At 40.8% G+C, this 20518-nt stretch overlaps 1 protein-coding gene across 25 annotated transcripts in view; it reads left to right on the plus strand.

Moving 5' to 3' along the window:
* mbnl1 (muscleblind-like splicing regulator 1) overlaps positions 1–20518 on the plus strand; it is an 88248-nt gene that overhangs the window by 53950 nt on the left and 13780 nt on the right. For all 25 annotated transcript variants that reach the window (XM_069197799.1, XM_015360803.2, XM_015360814.2 and 22 more), the window contains 2 exons: positions 13799–13969; positions 17109–17315. In XM_069197799.1, coding sequence (XP_069053900.1) covers positions 13799–13969; positions 17109–17315 — 378 coding nt within the window. The remainder of the gene's footprint in view (positions 1–13798; positions 13970–17108; positions 17316–20518) is intronic.

A 20518-nucleotide genomic window follows, 5' to 3' on the forward strand; every position in this document is an offset into this window, starting at 1 on the left:
GAGTGGTGTTAGTGATACTAATACCAGAGCTCAGCAGAAATAACCCTTTGTGTTTCTGTTCAACTGGGCAGTCATTCAAAATATTGTTCAGAGACGGGTTTTCTGTAGGTTAAAGGGTAAAAATATAACACTGACACTTTATTTTGTGAAGTGTTAGCAAGTCTGTAGCTATTTTGCATTTGCAGCTGACAGTTAAAGTGTTATGCAGGCGCAGTTGGAAAACCAAAGCTATTTTCCTGTAGACCCCAGTTCTTTTAGAGACTGCTTTGATTTTGCTCTCCTCTCCCATGGAACACACACATTAACTATTAACACAATTCAGCAGAAACTGCCAGCTTTGTTACATTGTGTTTAACAGAAAATGCCCTCTTCCAGAATATGTCTTGATTCCTTGACTGGCGTCTTAAGTCTTGTTTGGCACAGTTTGTGAAGAAAATTATTCAATAAGTCATTAGTCGAATAGAATATCTGTATGGCATAGCAAAGCGCAGTCTTAGCAAATATTAGAGTTCTCTGAAACATTGACACACTGTCAGAATTTACCCAGAGGTCACATTTCCAGAGATGGTATATAACAGCAGCCTGAAGTATCTCTAGAGTAGACTGTATGGCTTTGCTATTTTTCACATGCTCTTTGGCAGCTCAAGAACCACGAACTGGGCACCCGAGGGCTTCTGAAAATAAAATATCTGTTTCTCTTTTGATAGTTTTTCAATAGAGTTCACCCACAAAGTCCGTCTTGAATATATCAACCCGTTAACTGCCTGGTTATAACTTTGCCTTGCGCTGTAGGTTTAACACATTGTTTAAGTGCACATCTGGTAGGTTCATCCATGCAACGGAGGCTCAACCGCTGTGCGTCACTTTTGAATATTTGAAGTTCTCAGGCTCCCTTAGATATTGTCTGTGCCAGGCGTGATACCAGTGGTAGAGCATTTTACTATGGGGAGGGTTAAGGAGTTCCAGTTGCAAGGTGCTAATTGTATTGTTTTGGGATGTGGTGCTGTCCACCAGTCCCAGTTTTGGGAAAATGATGTCCCTGGACAATGTGACAATGGGCCCCCACTGGTGTATATACTATATGCATTTCACGCAGAGAAACAGGCTCTCGGGTTTGGATTGCAATGCTGACTCCTGCAGTTTAATGGCCACATTCTCAAAAAGTTCTTCAGTGGTAAGACACATCTTAGCCATAGATTAGGAGCAGACCATAAAACACTGTATTCACAAACCGCGACGAGAAGGGTCCGGCAATTGAAGACCATGTGGGGTTATACTTAAAAATAAGATTATTGGTTTATTGCAAAATGTTGAATTTGCTAAATATATACCAATATATTAAATTGATGTAGAAACTAGCACTAATGAGGCTATTGAGATGAATTATTTGTATCCGTAAGATGCAGCTATACCCTCATGCACGTTGGAACCTAATGGACATGCTGGTATTATTAATATTATTTATGAGAAAAAGCTGCCTTGTAAAAGTGTTTTGCAACAGGACATAGAGCCTCCTGTACAGTGTAGTTTCCCTAAGACGTGCCTTATCTTCAGCCACTCCTTATCGTGATAGCTTTGCCTCTTCAGATAAGCAGCAGCTTATGCTGCTAACACTTTCCATAGAAAGTCTTAAATATAATTCACCTTTGTGAATACCACTTAAACCATAGGTAATATTACTTTTTTGACTTAGGCTTTTATCTGAAGTGGCTTGATACAGTAAACAGATGCAGTCTGAGTCCAGTGCCTTAGTCAAGGGTATAACAGCAGTGCTCCACCTGGGATATGAACCATAACATCCCTCTTGTGAACCCAGAGCCTGACCCACTCTTCCATAGCACAACCCTATAAAGCCTCTGCTGTGGAAATGTATTGACAAACATCTAATTTTGACCTTTGAGAACCATTTGTGATTGGGGCCCATATAGTCTTAAACTGGGGGTGAACCCAACACCAGGGCTGTCTGGTCTCTGGGTCTTGGAGGACATGCAATGACAGATACAAGACGATACCCTGGGAATACAGAAGATGATGCATATTTTAAATGAAAAAGCTTTGCACAAATGCAGTGCAGGGCTAGGTAAGACTCACTAGGACGATGCTGTCTTTGCGTCCTCTTTCAGGGGATTCAGAAATAAGACTTAGATTGGAATAACAGCTGGAGAGAAATATGCTTCTCACACACTTGGACTGCAGCAGTCACCTTTGTCAGGCCTTCGTGAGACAGAGACACATTAAGCAGCAGTATCTCATGCAGAGCAGGCAGAGCAGAACTAACGAAGGGGGGTTACGATCTGTACCCTTGAGCAAAAGATGCAGCCTGTTGCTCTCCTTGTTTTTCTTGTAATTTCTAAAGGGTACCAGTGGTTTCACACTTTAAAAGAGGTAACAATCTTCACAGGACTTCTTTATACATCATCATTTTTCACCTTTTCTGCCCCTGGAACTCTAAAATGCAAGTGGTACCATTTTGCACTTGTGTGTGTAGACACTGTGTTGCATGAAGGCACAATGACAGCATTTTGGTTATGAGCTGTAGTGGTAACTAAAATAACAAAAAAGAGTCATTTGATTTATGTAGTGAACACAAGGAATAATAATCTAAAACAGACCATGCATATAATTTTTTTTATTTCTCTCTAGCAGAACTGTTCAAGATTGCTATTTTTTGTCCAAACATATGCTTTTGCATCTCATGTGTAGTTGGCTTTTAAGTGATTGTGTAAGAAATAAAAGTATCTTATGTTCCCTTTCTGAGGTGCTCATCACTAGCTCATATTTCTAGACTAAATGGACTAATGGCATCTATACTGTACCTTGAGAAACCTGAGGTTTGTCATCCTGCCACTATATTCTACAAATGTTACAATATACTGAACCAGTACGAAGCTGGGTTTTCTGTCCACCAGCTGAGATTGTCTAGTTCAAACAATATGTAAATGGAATCAAGTACCGGATACTGTGTTTTCCCCCTCTATGGTATCATTTGGACACCTCTTGTAACTTTTATTTTTAAAATACATTTCTCATCACTGGTATTTCACTTTGTTAGTGTAGCTCCCATTTGGCTAACAGGACCCAGTTCCCAAATCCTGACTGGTTTGAATCTTAGGTTGTCCCATATGGTCTGGGTGTTCCACAGGGCTCTGAGCAGGGACCTTTGCTGATTTCATCAGTGAATTGCTAAGATGATGAAAATCAGATTTACTAGCAGGCTAAACCACATACTGCTTGGTTTCCGCTGTTTACAGGTATCTGTTTAATACTGACAAGTCATGAAGTTAATACAATATAACTTCCCTAAACAAAACTGTAACATGACTGAGGTTATGCTGATGGGCTCCTAATGTCAACTTAGCAAAGATGCTGGCTTTGGCGCCGTTGATGGTGCTGAAATTAAGCTCTTGACAGAAGTCAGAAACATTGTACTATATGTTAGGAATGTCACAAGAGCACCTTTTTTCCACTTGCCTAACTACATTGCTTGAGGCCTGAGCTTTGTCTGTCTGTATTTTATCACAATTATGCTTTTGTAACACTTTACTTTCTGGGATGTCTGCTAAGGTACTAACTGTGCTTCAGTATGTCCAGAATTGCTCATGTGCAAACTAACACCCCTCTGCATCAGTATTCCAATTCTGTCCTCTGTCACCTGCACTGGCTTCCTGTGACATTTACAGTGGAATTAAAGGTTCTCCTGCTCGTGTATATTGAACTGAACAGTCCAGCTCCAGGTGATCTTAAGGATTTAGTGTGTGAGTATAGCGCATCACTTAATCGGATACCTACTGATTCAGGCCTGCTTACTCCTGCCGAAGACCAGGTTTCACACTGTGGGTGAAAGCGCCTCACTGTCCATTAAATCCATTAGAAACTCTGTAACTATGGAGATTTTCAGACCTCCATGAAAGACCTACAGTATCATAGCTTGTAATCTAAAATTTAGTTGAACTCTGTTTTATTGGATAAGTATATTATCTGTGTGCTACTGTGCAATAGATTGCATTTTGCACAGTGCTTGGCATACAAATGCTGATGATGTTATGTTGGTGAAGAATAATTAGTGATTGTATTTGCCCTTTCAGAAGTTACAAATGAGCAGTTCTTCAATACCACCATGTGCGGAGTATAACAGTGGACTTAGCTCATCTGTGCAAAACAAATATTTTGCCTGAAGCCAAAATCATTCCAAAATCATCCATTTTGTACCTCAGACTTTCAAAGCAAATCTGCAGTGTTTAGCAATAAAGAAAGAATTCCAGTGTGGGGCCATTTCCAGTTCCCATGAAATGATTCTAATGATGTACTGCCAGTTAGTCATTTTGCACCGTAGTTGTATAGGATCAACATCCAGCTTCGTATCGATGCTATCTGTATCAAAAATCATTTGTTTTAGCAATGACAGTGAAAAACTATTTTTTTGCCTAAAGAAAATGGCAAAGAACGTATTTTTTTCTTTTTGAATTTGTTTTAAGTGAATCCAACTGAGGCTTGTGCAAACTGAATTCCACTGCGTGTCTCAGCACTGTTCACCACAGTACCTGTCTATCTGCAGCATGGTAGGGAGAGGCAGTGGTTGCACGGAAAAACAGTAGCTGTGTTGAAGCAGCTATAAGGGTTTAGTTAACATGTGTTCATGAATCATCCTGCTTGCTGTATTGCAATGTATTAATGCAATACCATTTCATCAGGGAATTAGAATGCTGCCCTGTTTTTATTAAAAACAATAAGTAACCTAGGAAAAATTCACAGACCAGACAGGGATTTTACACTCAGTTATTTATAAACTATATTTCATCTTGGAGCTGTTGGATCTGGTTGATTTTTAAAACCTCATTTATAAATTCCTGTTTCAGAATGACCTCATGTCACATGTGCACTTAAGTGAGTAACCAAATTTGGACTGAATTACTTTTTCTTCTTCCTAAAAACATGTAAATTTATAGAACATTTATGTATAGTGCTAGTTGTGTCTTCTTTCACCCTACACTATCTCCTTTACAAAGTATCTACTGTAAATACTGTAGGACTTAACACCAGAGTGCCACTTCTAGCATATTTTGGAATTTCTAAATGTCTAACAGTAGAAATATATTTATATTTACAGCAGATATATTTAGTTTTAATCAAGATGTATATTCATGGCTTTTGGAGTTCCACTATTTTATGAAAAATCTAAATTATTGATTAAATATATCTGATTGGTACTGATGGAAAAACAGAATTTTATTTCTTCTTGAGATCTCTGGAATCTGTGGAAGGTAAATTGAAGGCCAGGTTTGGTTGACTGCAGTTGGTAACGAAAAGCCCTAAACTAAACACATACTGCTACTGGTAAAAAATAGTCTTGTAATAAAAATGTGCGGTATCTTTTATTTTCCAATATTCCATCCATTTATTTTGTGAAAGTGACTAATTCCTCGTAGGGGTTATGGCATCCCAGAAGCAGAAAGTCTCAGTGGGGAAGTGCACAGATAATCAGGATGCCGGTCCACTCATGAGCCCACACACACACGTACAGGGACAGTTTAGAGACACCTGTGGAGCTAGACTGCACGTCTTTGGAAGACAGGAGAAAACCAGAGTGCCTGAAGAAAACCCACGTGCACATGTAGCAGGGAGTGTGAGTTACAGGACATTCGTCTGGGCTTGTGTGTGGGAAAGCCACCATCCTGTTTCAAGGCCAGGCCACCGGACCTGTGTGCTGAGCCATAGAAGCCATTACAATTCTGTATAGGTGGCCATGATCATATTTATCTTGTGATATTATTGTAGTAAGTCAGCTTAGAGGAAATTAATTGTTGTTCCTTTGTTTGCTGTTGTGTATTATTGATTATCAATCTGTACATGAAGGGATCAAAGTAATTAAGAGATCTTAAACAATTTTTAGTTAGAACGTGGCATGATCTATATTCAGTTTTCCTTTCTCTTTCCTTGAGACCAGCGGCTACAGGTACAGGACAGACCCCTGTCTTGTTTTCACTATGTGCCGATCTCTTGTATGAAAAATGTTATTTAACAGTGAGCACATATAGTAGGAAGGATGACAAATGAGAGGAGACCATTAGGAGCCTGGGCTGTCTCCTGGGCTCCTGATATGATATCAGAGGGACGCCATCAGCTGAAGACAGCACCTGTGCATTTCCTGGCATTGAAGTTGCTGCCATTGGCGTGACTGACATCAGTACGTGTAGAAACAATACGTATCGACACTCCTCTGCTTCCACGGCCTTCCTGTCGTTCTTATTTTCATTATATCCCTCTCTGATATCCTTTCTAATATCACTTTTACATACATTACAAAGTGTGTTTTTTCAAATTATGAATATGCGTACAGTGTATATCTCTACATATACTGTATATCTGAAGTGTGTATATTTATCCTGTAAAAAAGAACACATAAAAATATTCCAGATACCACTTTGGTTTTTTTTTTTACAAGATATTGTAATATATATGTAATATACATATACAAACCACTTTGTGCTTAAATAAACATATCTACCACCCGATACCTCCCCTTAAAATACCGTGGATGTAATTACAATGAAATCCGTTTTTAGTCAGTATGGATAAAAATAACGTAATCCTCTTAAACATTGTCAGAGCTGTTAAAGGTCTGCAGCATCCCATGTCTTTAATTTCCTTGAATTGATAGCGGTTTTACAGTAATGACCACTCAGCCATTGCTGAAAAGACTGCAGACTGCAACTTACTATGCTTTAGCTGTGGCGTACAGTTTTAAAAGTACGTAAAATGGGTGTTTCAGGAACTTTATAAGCTGTTTCATTCAGAGAGGGAAGGCAATGCATGCATTGTCAAAAAAACCAAACAAATTGTTAACAGTGCTTTTTTAACTAAATCGGGGGCTAAAAAATATCTATTTGACTTGGTGTTAAATTACTCCGAGCCAGACAAGACACCCACTCCGTATTACAAATAATGATCAGGTTTATTTGTAGGGGCTCTGGCTTCAGGATGTCTGAGTACTGTTCAGTACTGGGATGGCAATCCTCTAGCTAAGCCCAGTGGCTGTTGTAAATGGCGCTTTTCCTACAGGACCAGATGTTTCCAGTCCACTGCCCCAGTACCGTGACTGGGAAATCCGTGCTATAGAAGGTGTCGTCTCTAAGATGAGCCCTTGAACCGAAGTCCTGACTCCATGGTCGTTAAAGATCCCATGGCGCCGTTCCGTACAAGTAGAGGTGTTCTGTTTTGGGCTTGCAGAGCATTAGGCAATTGCTGAAGCAGCTTCTTCCCCTGACCTGCTGTGTATTGGGGCTGCTGGTACAGTATGGCTGTGTATCACCCACTTAGGGGGTGAATGAAGTGGGACCCCTCCTTTATGTGAAGCACTTTGGGATCTCATGTGAAGAAGAGAGCTGTATGATCTCAGGAATGTATGATTAATTAATGAATTGATCATTAGCCAGGTCAATAGGCAAACAGTTGAACCGCTAGTTGTGTTAAGGTTCTGCAGTGGAGTGGATTGAAAGGGTCACACATGGGACAGCTCTGATGTATTACAGTACATGGGCCAGACCTTCAGTATAGGTGGTTCCAGTCCCCTGTAAGTAATCAAGACAGTGCCGTTGTGACAGGAGTCCATGAGGTAGTTCCTGAAGCAGACGTCCTGACCATACTGTGGCAGTGAGGCAGCGTCGCTGACCGTAACCCAGAAAGTGGAAGCGCACACAGACCGGAGAGCGCCGTCTTCCTTCACAGAGAGCTCATCGCCTGGTCAGAGAACTCAGACATTGAGCTGCTGTGTCATGTCTGTTAAGTGCAAAGGAACCAGTCTTTCAGCGACTTTTCTTCGAACATTTTTGAGTAATTAGAAATAAAAGCAGCATCCCTACATTTAAGTGCATCTCCAGGGTGAAGAGAGGAGAATGCCATGTTATTGTGCGAGGCACGAACCGTCGTTATTTGTGTTCTCTGGATCTGGGCCGAGTTACTCTTCCCCAGCAGCATCATGAGTGCTGTTGTCAAAATCAAGACCTACAGTATGGGAAATGTGACACCAAATGATGTCAGGCTCATTTTTATTTTTCATAAACTCTAATCCAGTGAGTCAAACTCTGTTCCCCAAATGAAGCAGATGTAACAGCTAATCCAGGAAGAGAGAGTTTAAGAATAGTTGCGAATGGGGCGAGAGGCCATTCGACCCGTCCAGCCTTTCTGTTTTTCAGTATCTAATTGATCTAGGGCCAGGGCAACGGCCTTAACAACAAGGCTGGACAGCTGTTCCTCACTCCCACAACCCTTTGGGTAAAGAAGTACCTCGGGCTCTTGGTTTTAACTGCACTTCTACGTAGTTTCCTCTGGCTCACGGGTTTCACTGCTCATTCTTAAGACGTCTGCTGGTCAAGGATTAAGGATGTGGCCTCTCATGGTCTCCATGGTCAAGACTGAAAGGGTTCAGTGTCAGCGTCGGACATTTCTTTTAAGTTCCAGAATGTATCCAGTTGCTCTTCTCTGCACTGATTCCAGAGCAGCAATATCTTTTCTAGAGTGTTTTGACTACAAATGAGCACAATTATTCGAAATGAGGTCTTACAAGTGCATTATTCCATTTAAACTTTATGGCCTCACACTTTGTTTGCCTTTTTGTTTCACTTCCACAAATTGTCTAAAAGCACCACATTACCCTGTACTTTGAAGATTTCAAACAGGGATTGTAGAGCATCTGTCTTAGTAAGAACAATGCCTTGCAGAAAAGGTTTGGCCCAGGTACAGTATAAGTATAGGTGTAGGTATTGGTGTAAGAGAAGGCATTGATATAGGTATCTGCAATGTAATAAAAGCACAGGCATTGGTACAGACACTTGTACAGGGATGAGAATAGGTTTAGCTATTAGTATAAGTATAAACAGATGTATGAACATAGGCAACCTGAGAAACTCAGCTGCCAGATGAAAGGCAGCAGCTTTCTTGCCTCCTCTACCCAGCCATGTAAAGGCAGTTGGGACAGCTTAAAGAATTCAGTTGCGAGAAGATAACTCATTGACAGTCATTCTGAGGAATTAAAAAAAACAGCAACATAATGATAAAATAAAAACCTGTATGCATGACTATAGCAGTTAATCTGAAAGTACAGATAATGGGCCTTTTACACGTGACTTTTTGCAAATGTACAATAGTTCAGCTGGATTTAGACCTGTTAGTTTTGTTTAAAGAAAGATCGATAACAAACATGCGAAACTGGGGCAAAAATGGGGCATGTAAATTCATATTTCTGATTGCCATTCTTGGCATTAACTTGCCTTATTCAGCGCCAAAACTTTCTTAATGCGTTACTGCTTTAGAGAAGCATTTTATTACCAGTTGATTATATTACAGCTGGTGTAGGTTTGCGGTTTCACATTTCCCCATTTGAGTCCTGCATTATAAATAGGATATGATTAGGGAATAACCAAGGGCCTCATAATTCACGTTCTTTTACATATCTTTTTATAGAATGATTTCTGAGACCTGTGATTGAAATCAATATAGCAATATAATTTTCCTGGTTTGTCACATAATTTTGAAATAAAATCCAGTCAATTTGCATTTGTGTCCCCTCAAAATCAATGTTATAGTGCACATTTACTGCCACGTGTTGAACATAATTTTTCTCTTTGCATTTCAAAGGATGTACAGTATTGATTGATTGGTTGATTGGATGGTTGGTTGATTGATTTGACAGTTTAATTATCAATCCTTGTTGCCTAGGCCATTCTAGAAACAACTTAAAAATCTGGCGTTGTATAGAAACAAAAAATAAATATGGAAGAGCTGCTTTTTATGGCTTTTATTTTCGTGCCTTTTTTCTTGTTTTTGTTTTTTTTTATGATTTCCCACTACAAAAATGTGTTTCTCATCCAAGAACTTTGCTCAGCTCCTGTGAGGCCAGCATTTGGCCAGGGAGCCAGGAGAAAAGGTCCAAAGGCCAGTGAAATATGAGGAAAATAGCTCTTCTGTTGTCTCAAAGCCCAGCTCAGAATTCTGGATTTTCAAAGCTGAAAAGTGGTGCTTATGCTTCTAGTGTTATTCAGTGATATCATTTACTTCAGTAGAGAAAAAGCACCACAACAAAACAAACAACATTTTATATTGATTTCTAACTTTTGTATTGTTTTCTAAGGAGTTGATATACATATATAAACAAAGCAGTTTGCCTTTTGTCTTTCTAGTACCCTCTCTCTTCCCATTTGAAATTTCATTTAAACATGCTCGTAGTGTGAGCCTGTAGTTGATGCTGCACAAGTATGCACCTCATGCTTCATTTCTAGTAAAGTTACATCAGTAAACACTCCAGCTCTCTTCAATTGCAGCAGAACTGCAGTGCAATTAATAATCATAATAGGTCTTTTCTTTTCTGTCTGAGGCTGCGTATATTCACAATGACAAACAAGAGACTGTTTTAATTGCACCTGACTAGATAATATCATGTTAAGTCAGCAATAATAACAGGGAGGATACCTTCCTTTTGCAGAAAACAGTGGGTCCATTGAAAAACAAATGAATATGCAAATATCATAGTCAGTTACAGCTTGGGTTGACCTAACATTTCCCTGGCACCTCTACACATATTCATTAACTGGGTATAAAACACCCTGGGGCCATGTGCTATAAACTCTTGGCTTGGCAACATGCTATTTTTCTCCTTCTGTCTGCCAGTGATGTGAGACATTTTTTCATTACAGTCCATTATACTCGCCATCCACATGTCATATCTGAAATGTTGTGAAGGATTCTGACCACCTTTCACCTCTTGTTTTCACTCAGACTCTTAAGCTTGCTGTAAAGACCAGATATTCTTGAATTGATGGCTCCCTTTTAAGCCATAAAAAACTTAACCCCCTTTCAGCTTATGATTCTGACAGTTTGTCTTGATAACGTTGCTGCTCTCTGTTACATATCACTGCCTGTAGGCATTAGTTATGATGTCCCGGGAGTTCTGATGTAGAGAGATTCATTCTAACAATTTGCATTTCCTTGCAGCATGAACTTCCTCACAGGTCTGCTAATGGCTGATTTTTCTGAGGGGTTATTGATTTGGACGCTGTGAAAGTGGTGCACTGCACAACATTTCAGGAGTTGAGGAATTAGGATCGTGACCTTGCTTTTAAGAAAGAGACTGGGTTTGTTTTGTGGTGGGACACAGTTTGCATTCTCTGAAGAGTAAATGCAGGGTTTCAAAATCATCCCATTCCGCACAGCAAATGATCTTGTCAGGTAGGGCTTCAAATACATGAACAGTGATGGGTGGACTTCTGAGGTCATCAGCTCAATTAGCAACTTAATACCAAACAAGCTGGATAGAAGATGAAACGTCTCCTGGGCTGAAACCTTTCTCTTGCTCCTCTGGGTCGTTTAATCGGACTCATGGAACTGTCTCTCTGAGTTTCAGTAGGAAGCCTGGAGCTTTTGTGTCCTTCTTTCTTGTTTGCTTTTGGAAAAGTAATTCTGTACAATGAACAGATACAAATTTGTTTTTCCATACGTATATGTGTTGGAGGCCTGGTAGCTCAGATGGCAAGGGCGCCTACTGGAAGGTTCTGGGTTCAATCCCAGGTAGGGGCAAGTGACAGAGCTTGCTCTGATTCCTTCCAGAGGGCTCCCAAGTCCATTCCAAGTGAGTACCAGGGGTCTAATCCTTCTGGGGGTAACCAGTCTCAGGTGGTCAAAGAAGAATGGTGGCCCTTGCCCCCCATTACCCCATAGGTGCTTATGGCATGAAAAGAGGACCTACCTACCCATATGTATGTGTATTTCTATATGCATATAGAAATTCATATTTATATACTGTATGTATTTTCCTTTTGAACATATAAGATACGTTTGGAAGTCAACCCCTGTTTCATTTCAAGTCCAGGTAGTGATAGAATTTGAGGTCAGTCGCTAGGATAAGTCAAGAGCCCTGTCTTTGTGGAACTGTGAGTTGTGCAAGAATTATTGGAACAGTTGTCGTCTTTACTTTTGCCGTACTCTGTTCCTTGCAAATGGACTGAGATCACTTGGTGTCTCTGTGTGGCTTTCACTCGTGAGATCATTGAGGATCGAAGTGGGGCTCTTGCCAGTTCGTGAAAACAAATGCCAGTTTTCCTTCTTGCATCCTTCAGTGCATTTCATTATTTTTCCAGGATATAATTGCATTTCTTATTTCTTTGCATCATGTCCTACTACGGTTTAGTCTGTATCCTGTCCTGTGCAAAAACAGTTAGATCCATTCTTGGTGTGTCGGTGAGGGGGTTCTCCAGACATCCTAGAATTTTTGGTACAAGTGAAGTCATATGCAACTGACCTGTTTCATTATTTTCCTCTTTGCGATTTGTGGATGCAGAATTTTCTGTTCCCTAGGAGCACTGAGAATGTATTCACATGCTGAAAGCTGCAGGTCATTGAATGATCAATCTAGTAGGCTGTTGGACTTAAAAGCTGGAAAAGGGGGAAACTGCTGTTTATGATCTTCTGCATTAGCCAGGGCTGAGAATAGATTTTTGTAATTGAACGAAATAATTAAATGAACATTTCTGCTGGCATGTCACCTGTTTTACTGATGTAAACAACAGACAATGTAAATGTATTTAAAAAAGGGTCCTAAATCGAAACTACTAACTGTATCACATCAGAGATTTATAAAAGAGACTCACAGTCTTGCCTTCTATAGCTAAGTGCAGGGAATATTGACCTTCAGGGAAATAAACATGGCTGTCAAACAATCATCATCTGCTGAGAGGTGCGATTCTGAGATTATAGCTTGCCAACAAGCTGCGTTAAGCTTTTAGTCGCGATTAATTAACTAATTTCCATTCCTACAGCGCCTACCAGTCAGCCGTAGTTGGCCAGTGTAGAAGTTCAGTCAACAGCCACGGGGCGGCTGAAAATAGAACGCCTTTGCAATTAGTGCTGATCAATAAAGCTGTAGAGAAAAGGGTGGAACAGGGACAGTTGTTTTGCTCAAAACAAGGTCTTTAGCTTTTGTGGTTAAAAAACATGCAGCCAATACATCTACAGTATTCCAAAGTAGAGGAGCACTGTACTTTAATTACAGAATGCATAGCAAAACAAATATCACAGTAAAGTACTATAATTACTAACACAAATCATCACGAGTGCATCACCTTTGAATGCTATGCATTCTGATAGTATATTGGAGTTAATGTACTTCTGCAAATTTCTATAGCTGAACTACAGGTTTTATTTTCTGTGGAATAGACCACAACTTTGTGCAGCTAAATGTGATTATACTGTCTCCTTACTGGGGGTGGGCATACACACCCTCAGGCTCAGTCTGCTTAATATTCAAGGATGAGAATATCTTTCTCCCCCTGCGTGATTGAAATATGTATAGAGCTGTGAAAAAATAACAATTTTCACGTCAGACGCAAATTGCATTGTACAAGCTGGAGCAATCCTTGCTTTTATAGAATCAGACACATTTAAATGACCTCTCTGCTTCTCTGATTCTTGTAAGGTAACCTCTGTCATATTATAAATCAGGAGGTGAGAAGGTGAGGAATCTGAGCTGCTCTTCTGTTTGCTGGAGAAAACGTTGACTGAAACTGTGCAGGTTGCCTTTAATATGAAAGAGCCTAATAAGCCATATCTGTTATGCAGCTGCTAATTTATTTCACATACTGTCCCTCACAAGCCAGCGAAGGGACAGCATCTGGTGCCAGTAAAGAAAGCTATCGATGCCTTCGAGAACTCTCTCTGCACGTCTGAAATGAAAGCAATTTGAAGCTGTTTGCGGATTTGTATTGGTTCCTTTGTTCTTCTCTTCACTTATTTGTTTTCCTTGTCTCCTCAGGGCCGCTGCTCACGAGAAAACTGCAAATATCTGCACCCTCCTCCTCACTTAAAAACACAGCTGGAGATAAATGGACGCAATAACCTGATCCAGCAGAAAAACATGGCCATGCTAGCCCAGCAGATGCAGCTGGCCAACGCCATGATGCCTGGTACACAGCTACAACCTATGGTAAGCGAGCCTTTCAGATGCTGATCAGACAAAACTGGTGACCCAGACACAGACTCTAAATGTGGTCCAGGGACTTTTTTTCTTTTCTTTGTGGGGGGGGGTAGGGGGGGCAGGCTAGCGTGGACACCTGATCGGATGGGTCAGATGTCCGACAGATGCTGGCGTTTCACTGGAGCACAGTGAGGAGTTGTAACAGTGAGGAATTGTGACCGGGCTGTTCTAACATTTGACCAAACGCCTGAGGGGCTGATACGAAGTTTCAAAAACAAACTCCCTCTCTCTTTAATTTCTCGGATTAACAAATCTGCCGAGCTTCAGCTGCTAAGCTTGGCTAACATTCCTTAATAAAGTCGAGCTGAAAAGGATCCCATTTGGCCATTTTTGAGGTGCTGACTCTTAAAATATGTCAGATATTCTTGCAGTAATTAATAATGCAGGTTGTAAAAGTGTTTATGATTTTTACATCAAGAGAATTATGGGGGCACAAAGATTGACTTTTAAATGTTTAACATTTTCCTACATTGTTCAAATGTAGCATAAAAGATACAAAATTGGGCTCTTTTCATGCTATATTTATATGACAATATATTCAAAGTCTGAAGAGGCTGAGGAAATGTTCAGGATTGTACTAATATGTGGAGGAAGGTCCATTCCTTTAATAGGAAGAGAAAACAATTGAGATCTTATTGATGAAAGTAAAGTAGAATTAAATCAAATAATTTGTTCCAGCGTTGCAGTAACATATGAACATATGAAATAGCGTGTTACCCCATGAAGATCTAGAACTTCCATCTTTCGCATGGAAAAGCAATTAATGTGTGCTAATTTGTTTTGACAGATCAACTACTGTCATATTTAGGTTACTTGCATTCCGTAGTGCTTTCTGTATGCATTTTCCAAATTGGATAAATATTAGCAAAATCCTAGACTGTTGATGTTGTTTCAGATACATGTAGTTTATCTAAATTATGATTTTAAAGGTATGGTCGTATCATGAGAGTTAGAGAATGATAAACTCTTAGATCTTCAGCTGTTAAACATGGGGAGGTATTTTTGGTTGCCTGTTAGAAATACAGGACCTGTAGATGAGTAGTGGTCCTGAGACAGAGCGTTGGTTGTATGCCTGTGCTGTTTTGAAGCTGCCCTGTGTGCCAGCCCATTGCAGGCTGTGTGCTGTAAGATGATCCGGGTGTCTGGGACAGCTCTGGGACGAATCCCAGCCTGGCTCATTGGCTCGGTGTCTGGAGGCTGGGAGAGAGCTAGTGGGTGCAGTGTCGGAGCTTGGGTCCTCTCAGGACTCTGGGACAGAGATGGGAAGAAGTTGCACTGATAATCACCGAGGGTTTCAGCCAAAGAAAAGTGATGCTTTCTCATGTGTACTCCCACAGATGTAGGGCTCTGTTATCTATAGCTCTGCAGCATTTTCTTTTTCTGTCCAAAGACTATTCCCAGTTCCTCCATTTATCAGACATAAGAAATTATTTGCTCATACACAAAAAGCCTTTTATAGTTGCACATGTGATTAAATATGATTTGTATTCATTTTGGACAATGTTCTGCATGTGGTGATAAATGTTTTATTAATGTAAGCCAGAGGCTTATATATATATATATTTTAATTAATATAAATATTAATACAGTGTGTTAGAAGGTATATATCACTCTGCTGAGGGAGCGTATCTCCTCTCTGTCTGAACCTTCTGTCCATCCTCTGCTTTTGAACTGGTGTGTAGTCCTGCAGGACACAGCATTCATTTTCTCTGCGTTACATCTCCAGGTGAAATTCAAGGTAGGGTCCAAGTGTCAGGGCTTGCTCCTCTAAATAAAAACCTGAGCAAGCCTTCTTTCATACCTGTAAAAGAAGCTTTGGTTATGCTTTACAAGGCTGGGTAAGATTAACTGCAGCACAAAGCAATTTAAATGGAAAGCTAAGCAAAAAAAAATGTTTAGCAGATTTCAAACATACGTTAGATTTCTCCTTGATGCATGTAAAGATTTTCTTCTCATTGTGCCAAAAAAGACAGCATTCTTTTACACTCTCACTCTCCTGCTCTATTTCTCTTTAGGGGGAGGGAGAAGGTAATGTTTCCGCAGGAGCAGTCAAGCTTCTTATCTTGTCTGAGACAGAATAAGTGAAAGCTAAATGTTTGAAGGAGATGTACTTTAGAGGGAGTAACGAAAGCTCTGAAAAGTGATATGTAATGGATCTTAAAATTACGTTCAAGCCCTATACTAAATCACAAGGAGAGTGGAATGAAGAATAGCAGAGAAGAAAGAAAAGCATTTTTTTTAGTGTGGGAGCTTATTTTAATTTCATGCATGATTTATCATTGAAGATGATCTAATTAGTTCACATTAATATCTGAGGCTCCTAGATACTTGAAATTAAAAAGACAAAGTTAATTGTAATCCCATCACTAGAGGTTAAAATTGGCACTATTCTAAAAAGCCACAAGCTACCCAGTGCATTATCCCTCTTGCAATGTATTATCCTGCATCTGTCTTAACTGGAATGCCTGTGGAAATGTTTAAATATTAGTCTTTTCAGAGCTGCTTTTCAAAAGCAGAACTTTTTTTCAAAAAATATTTTTGTCCTGCTGGTAGACTTCTAGATTTCAGAACGATCACCGACCTTCGATTAAATGTTGATGCGTGTTTTAAAAATCAAGAAGCCTGAAGAGGCTGCTGACAGCATGCAGCATGCGCTGTAAAAAAATCAAAGCACCTACAAGTTATCCTTTGCTTTTCTGGCATTAGAGACTTGATGAGGTCAAGGACAAGGTGATACTGTCTTATTTTAACCGGTGACTGGAATAATATTGCTGCCCTTTGTAATGTTTTATTCCCAGTTACAAAACTCATAGAACAGAGCCTGTTGCTTGGTACAGGTCACTTACAGTTGGGTGCTGACCCCATGCTTTCTCCAGCTTGTTGGTTCTCAAGGTTTGCTTCACCTGCTGATAGCCAAGCTTTTCTCATAGCACAGAAAGTGGAAGTGGAAGAAGTGGTCGTCCTTGAAGCACTTTCTTTGCAGCTGGGGGGGCGGGGGGGCCTGTGGTGTGGGAAAGTGCGGGTTAAGTATTCGGCCTAAATCGTGCTCCTCCTGCTCAGTGGCGCCCCCTGCTGTCTTGTCTTGCAGCCAATGTTCTCTGTCACGCCAAGCCTAGCCACCAATGCTACAGCAGCTGCAGCCTTCAACCCCTACCTGGGGCCCGTGTCTCCCGGCCTGGTCCCTGCGGAGATTCTGCCCAGCGCCCCGGTCCTGGTCACGGGCAACCACGGCGTCCCTGTGCCTTCTGCGGCCGCCGCCGCTGCGCAGAAGCTCATGAGGACCGACAGGCTGGAGGTAAGGCGGCTGCATCGCGGTGACTTTCTCCCCCTCCCCCTCCTCCTCCTCGTCCGCAGGTCTGGGGTGACCTGGGTCGATCTCAATCCCAGGGCCCCGGCCGCTTCGATTCTCGGGGGCGCTCGGTGTCCCGGACGAGGGGGCGCAGCTAATTGCGAGCTCCTCCCCTGCCACTGGGGGGCACTGCAGCTTCAGTCTCGGGGGAGGCGCTCTGCTTCACGGCCGCCCGGCTGTGTTCGTGGCCTCCCTCCGCGTAGTTGCACGCGGCTCTGCTGCGCCCCTGCCTGGCTTCGGTCACGGTCGCTCACTGGCCCAGAACAAACACGGCGCCCCTCCCTGCCACTTTTCCGAAGGCTTCTGCTTCGTGTGTGTGAGACGGCAGCGAGCTCAGAGCGGGGCCCCGCCCTGGCCCGGGTTTCAAGGGGGCTGACTTCACTTCCACGACTCGCTCGGTATGCCTGTTACACATGGAGGAGGAGGAGGAGGAAAGGAGGTACAAACAGCAGAAATGACCTGAAAGTGCAGCAGTGCTGATCCGTTCACATGCAATCAAACATCCTGTTGTGTTTTTGGAATGTGCTGTGAAGTAAGAGTGCGTCTTGACAGTTGCACTTCCCATAATCTTGAACGTGAAGCCTTCCTGCGGATGAGTTCGACAGAAAGTTCGGCTTGGATTATTTATTGAATTTCTAGTAGCGTCTTCAGTGATTAAATTAATGACTCATCTTCAGCCCACGTGAATAGATAAAGGTGTATGTGGTCAGGAGTGTGCTGTGGAGATGCTGGTAAACAGATCTGTTGCACATTTCTGTAAATGAAGACATAAATAAGACGGCATAACGTTGCCATAAGTATATATTATATGTACATGTACAAACATACAAAATATGTACAAAAATATATGACGTAGAATGTGCAAACCCTGCTAGTTTTTAAAGGCTTCTGCTCTGTGTTTCTGCTACACAGAAATCTGTTGACTTGATCAAAAATGTTCGAGGGTGCTGTTCTGGTCATCTGCTTCAAGGCATCAGTACTTTAGAAAGTCAGTTATTTCCATTCTGAATAAGTACATGTATCGTTGGCAACTGCACAATTGAGAAATCGTTAAAAAATAAGCTGTACAGTGGTCTGCATCTTTAACCAATTAAGGTAGTAGACACCGGCTCAGTATTTGAGAAAGCATGTAGTACTTGTGAATCTATCATCAGAAGCTAAACGGGAAGAAAATCAATAGAAAACTAACTTATTATCGAAGGCACAGGACTTGGCTGGCATTAGGTCTCTTACAGTATCGTTGATACTGTGCTGGAAATAGCAGTTTTACTCTAAGTAAGCTGTCTATTCACCCCTGCAAAACAGACTTCAAAACGGTCTAGAAAAGCAGTCGGCAGTAGGTTTTGCTAGCACTTGTGGGTGGCTTTCTTTTTTCGCTTGCAGAATCTGTCATCCTGTTCATTCCTAAAATGAGAAAACTGGTGCAGTTGATCCACATTAGAAGTTCTAAATGACCATTCTAAATCAACATCCTGTCGAGTAGGTCAAAGTCAATGCAAGACTTTGTTTGCAGAACTAAAATTAAGCCTCGGTTCCCTTTTGAAATAGATTTTCAAATGCAGAACTGAATATGCAGTGAATTTACTACTTTTCTTAGTTTTGTTTTGCGTTTTGGAGTCACAAATGTGACTCATTCATTAAGTTTGAACTTAATGTGTAAGGCTTGAAAAATGTATTCCATATCGCTCCTGTTCATGTGCACTTAAAGGCACAATAAGGGAAATACAAGGCACAATTTCTAATTTGTAAAAATATTACCTTTTCTACAAATTCCACCCCTTTTCATTTTTCATTCCTTTATTTTTATGCTTGTCTCAAATGCATGAAAATTCATTAAATAATTGCTATTAGAACATTTCTCACTGCCTGTCATTGAGGCCGCCCTGCAGCAGAGGATCTCAGATTTATTAATACATTACAGGGCTCAGTTTCAGATTTTTTTAAAGGAATAAATATTGTATTTTGTTCAAAGGTTTATTGACTACAGTATTTGGTCTTCCTACAGAAGCAGTCAAATATTACACAGTGCCAAGACCTCCTTTGAACAACAGAAAAGGAGTGCCCTCTAGTGGTCACTAGGAAGTAAAACCTATTTAAATTCAGTGGTACACTGAGGGAATAAAGTCATAATAAAGTCAAGATACCAGCAATTTATACCACACTATGTACAAATAGCTATATACATAATTATATATAACATTTTATCTTCCTGCAATACAACTAACTTCTAATGACGCTGAATCGGCATCTGTAATCATCTTCCTACATCATGTCTTTAAATAGTGCTTTATGTTATGACAAAGCACTTATGCCACTTTCATGTGTATTTGCGTTTATGCTAATGCACAGCAGAAACGCGACACCCAGATCTAATGTATTTAATCGAATATGGTAAGTGTAGATAGCACACAAACTCGGAAAATGGGAACAGAAATACAGCTTAAAGAAACGTGATAAGTTTTCACTAGGAAGCTTGACACACTGTCAAATTGATATCATGTTAGTCCCAGGTGACTCACCCCTGGACATTAACACGGACAGTGTTGCATTATAGTCCAGTTCAGCGCTGGACGGACAGACAGACTCTTTCCAGTCAGCTGCAGTCAGCTGGGGAGGTTTAGCCAGCTGTAATTGGCTCCTGTTGATATCGGCCATGGCGTGATGTCGACATTATTGTCTTGAGGTTTACAAGTTTTAACCCTAGCATGGTCCAGTCTCGCATTGTCCTAGTGGAAAACCGCAACTTCAGGACTGGCTACAGGAAGACTTTGTTAATGTGCCGCAGAGTAGTAAGATTGACCCAAACTGCACAAAAGGTTTAGTTGTGTCCGGGACAGTTTCCCTTAAATCATCATACTTTTTTTCTGAAGCCCATTCATGGAGTTTATGGAGGACAGGATTCATATACTAATGCAGAGTGGTTTTAGCATCAGAAATGTGCCCAATGGGCTATTGGTATAAAACATAAATTGTTGCATTTTATTAGTTTATCAGAGTATCTTCTCGGTTAATCATACGGCTAAACAGGTCGAGCAATTCAAGGATGATGAGTGCTAATTATCTCATTAAATTACCTTTATTCCATTTCTTCTAATATAATTTCTTCTCACCTTCTAATCTCTTCTTACAAAATGAATAGGAAAAAAAGT

The sequence above is a fragment of the Lepisosteus oculatus genome, chromosome 13 (assembly GCF_040954835.1).
Source record: "Lepisosteus oculatus isolate fLepOcu1 chromosome 13, fLepOcu1.hap2, whole genome shotgun sequence".
Classification (NCBI taxonomy): domain Eukaryota; kingdom Metazoa; phylum Chordata; class Actinopteri; order Semionotiformes; family Lepisosteidae; genus Lepisosteus; species Lepisosteus oculatus.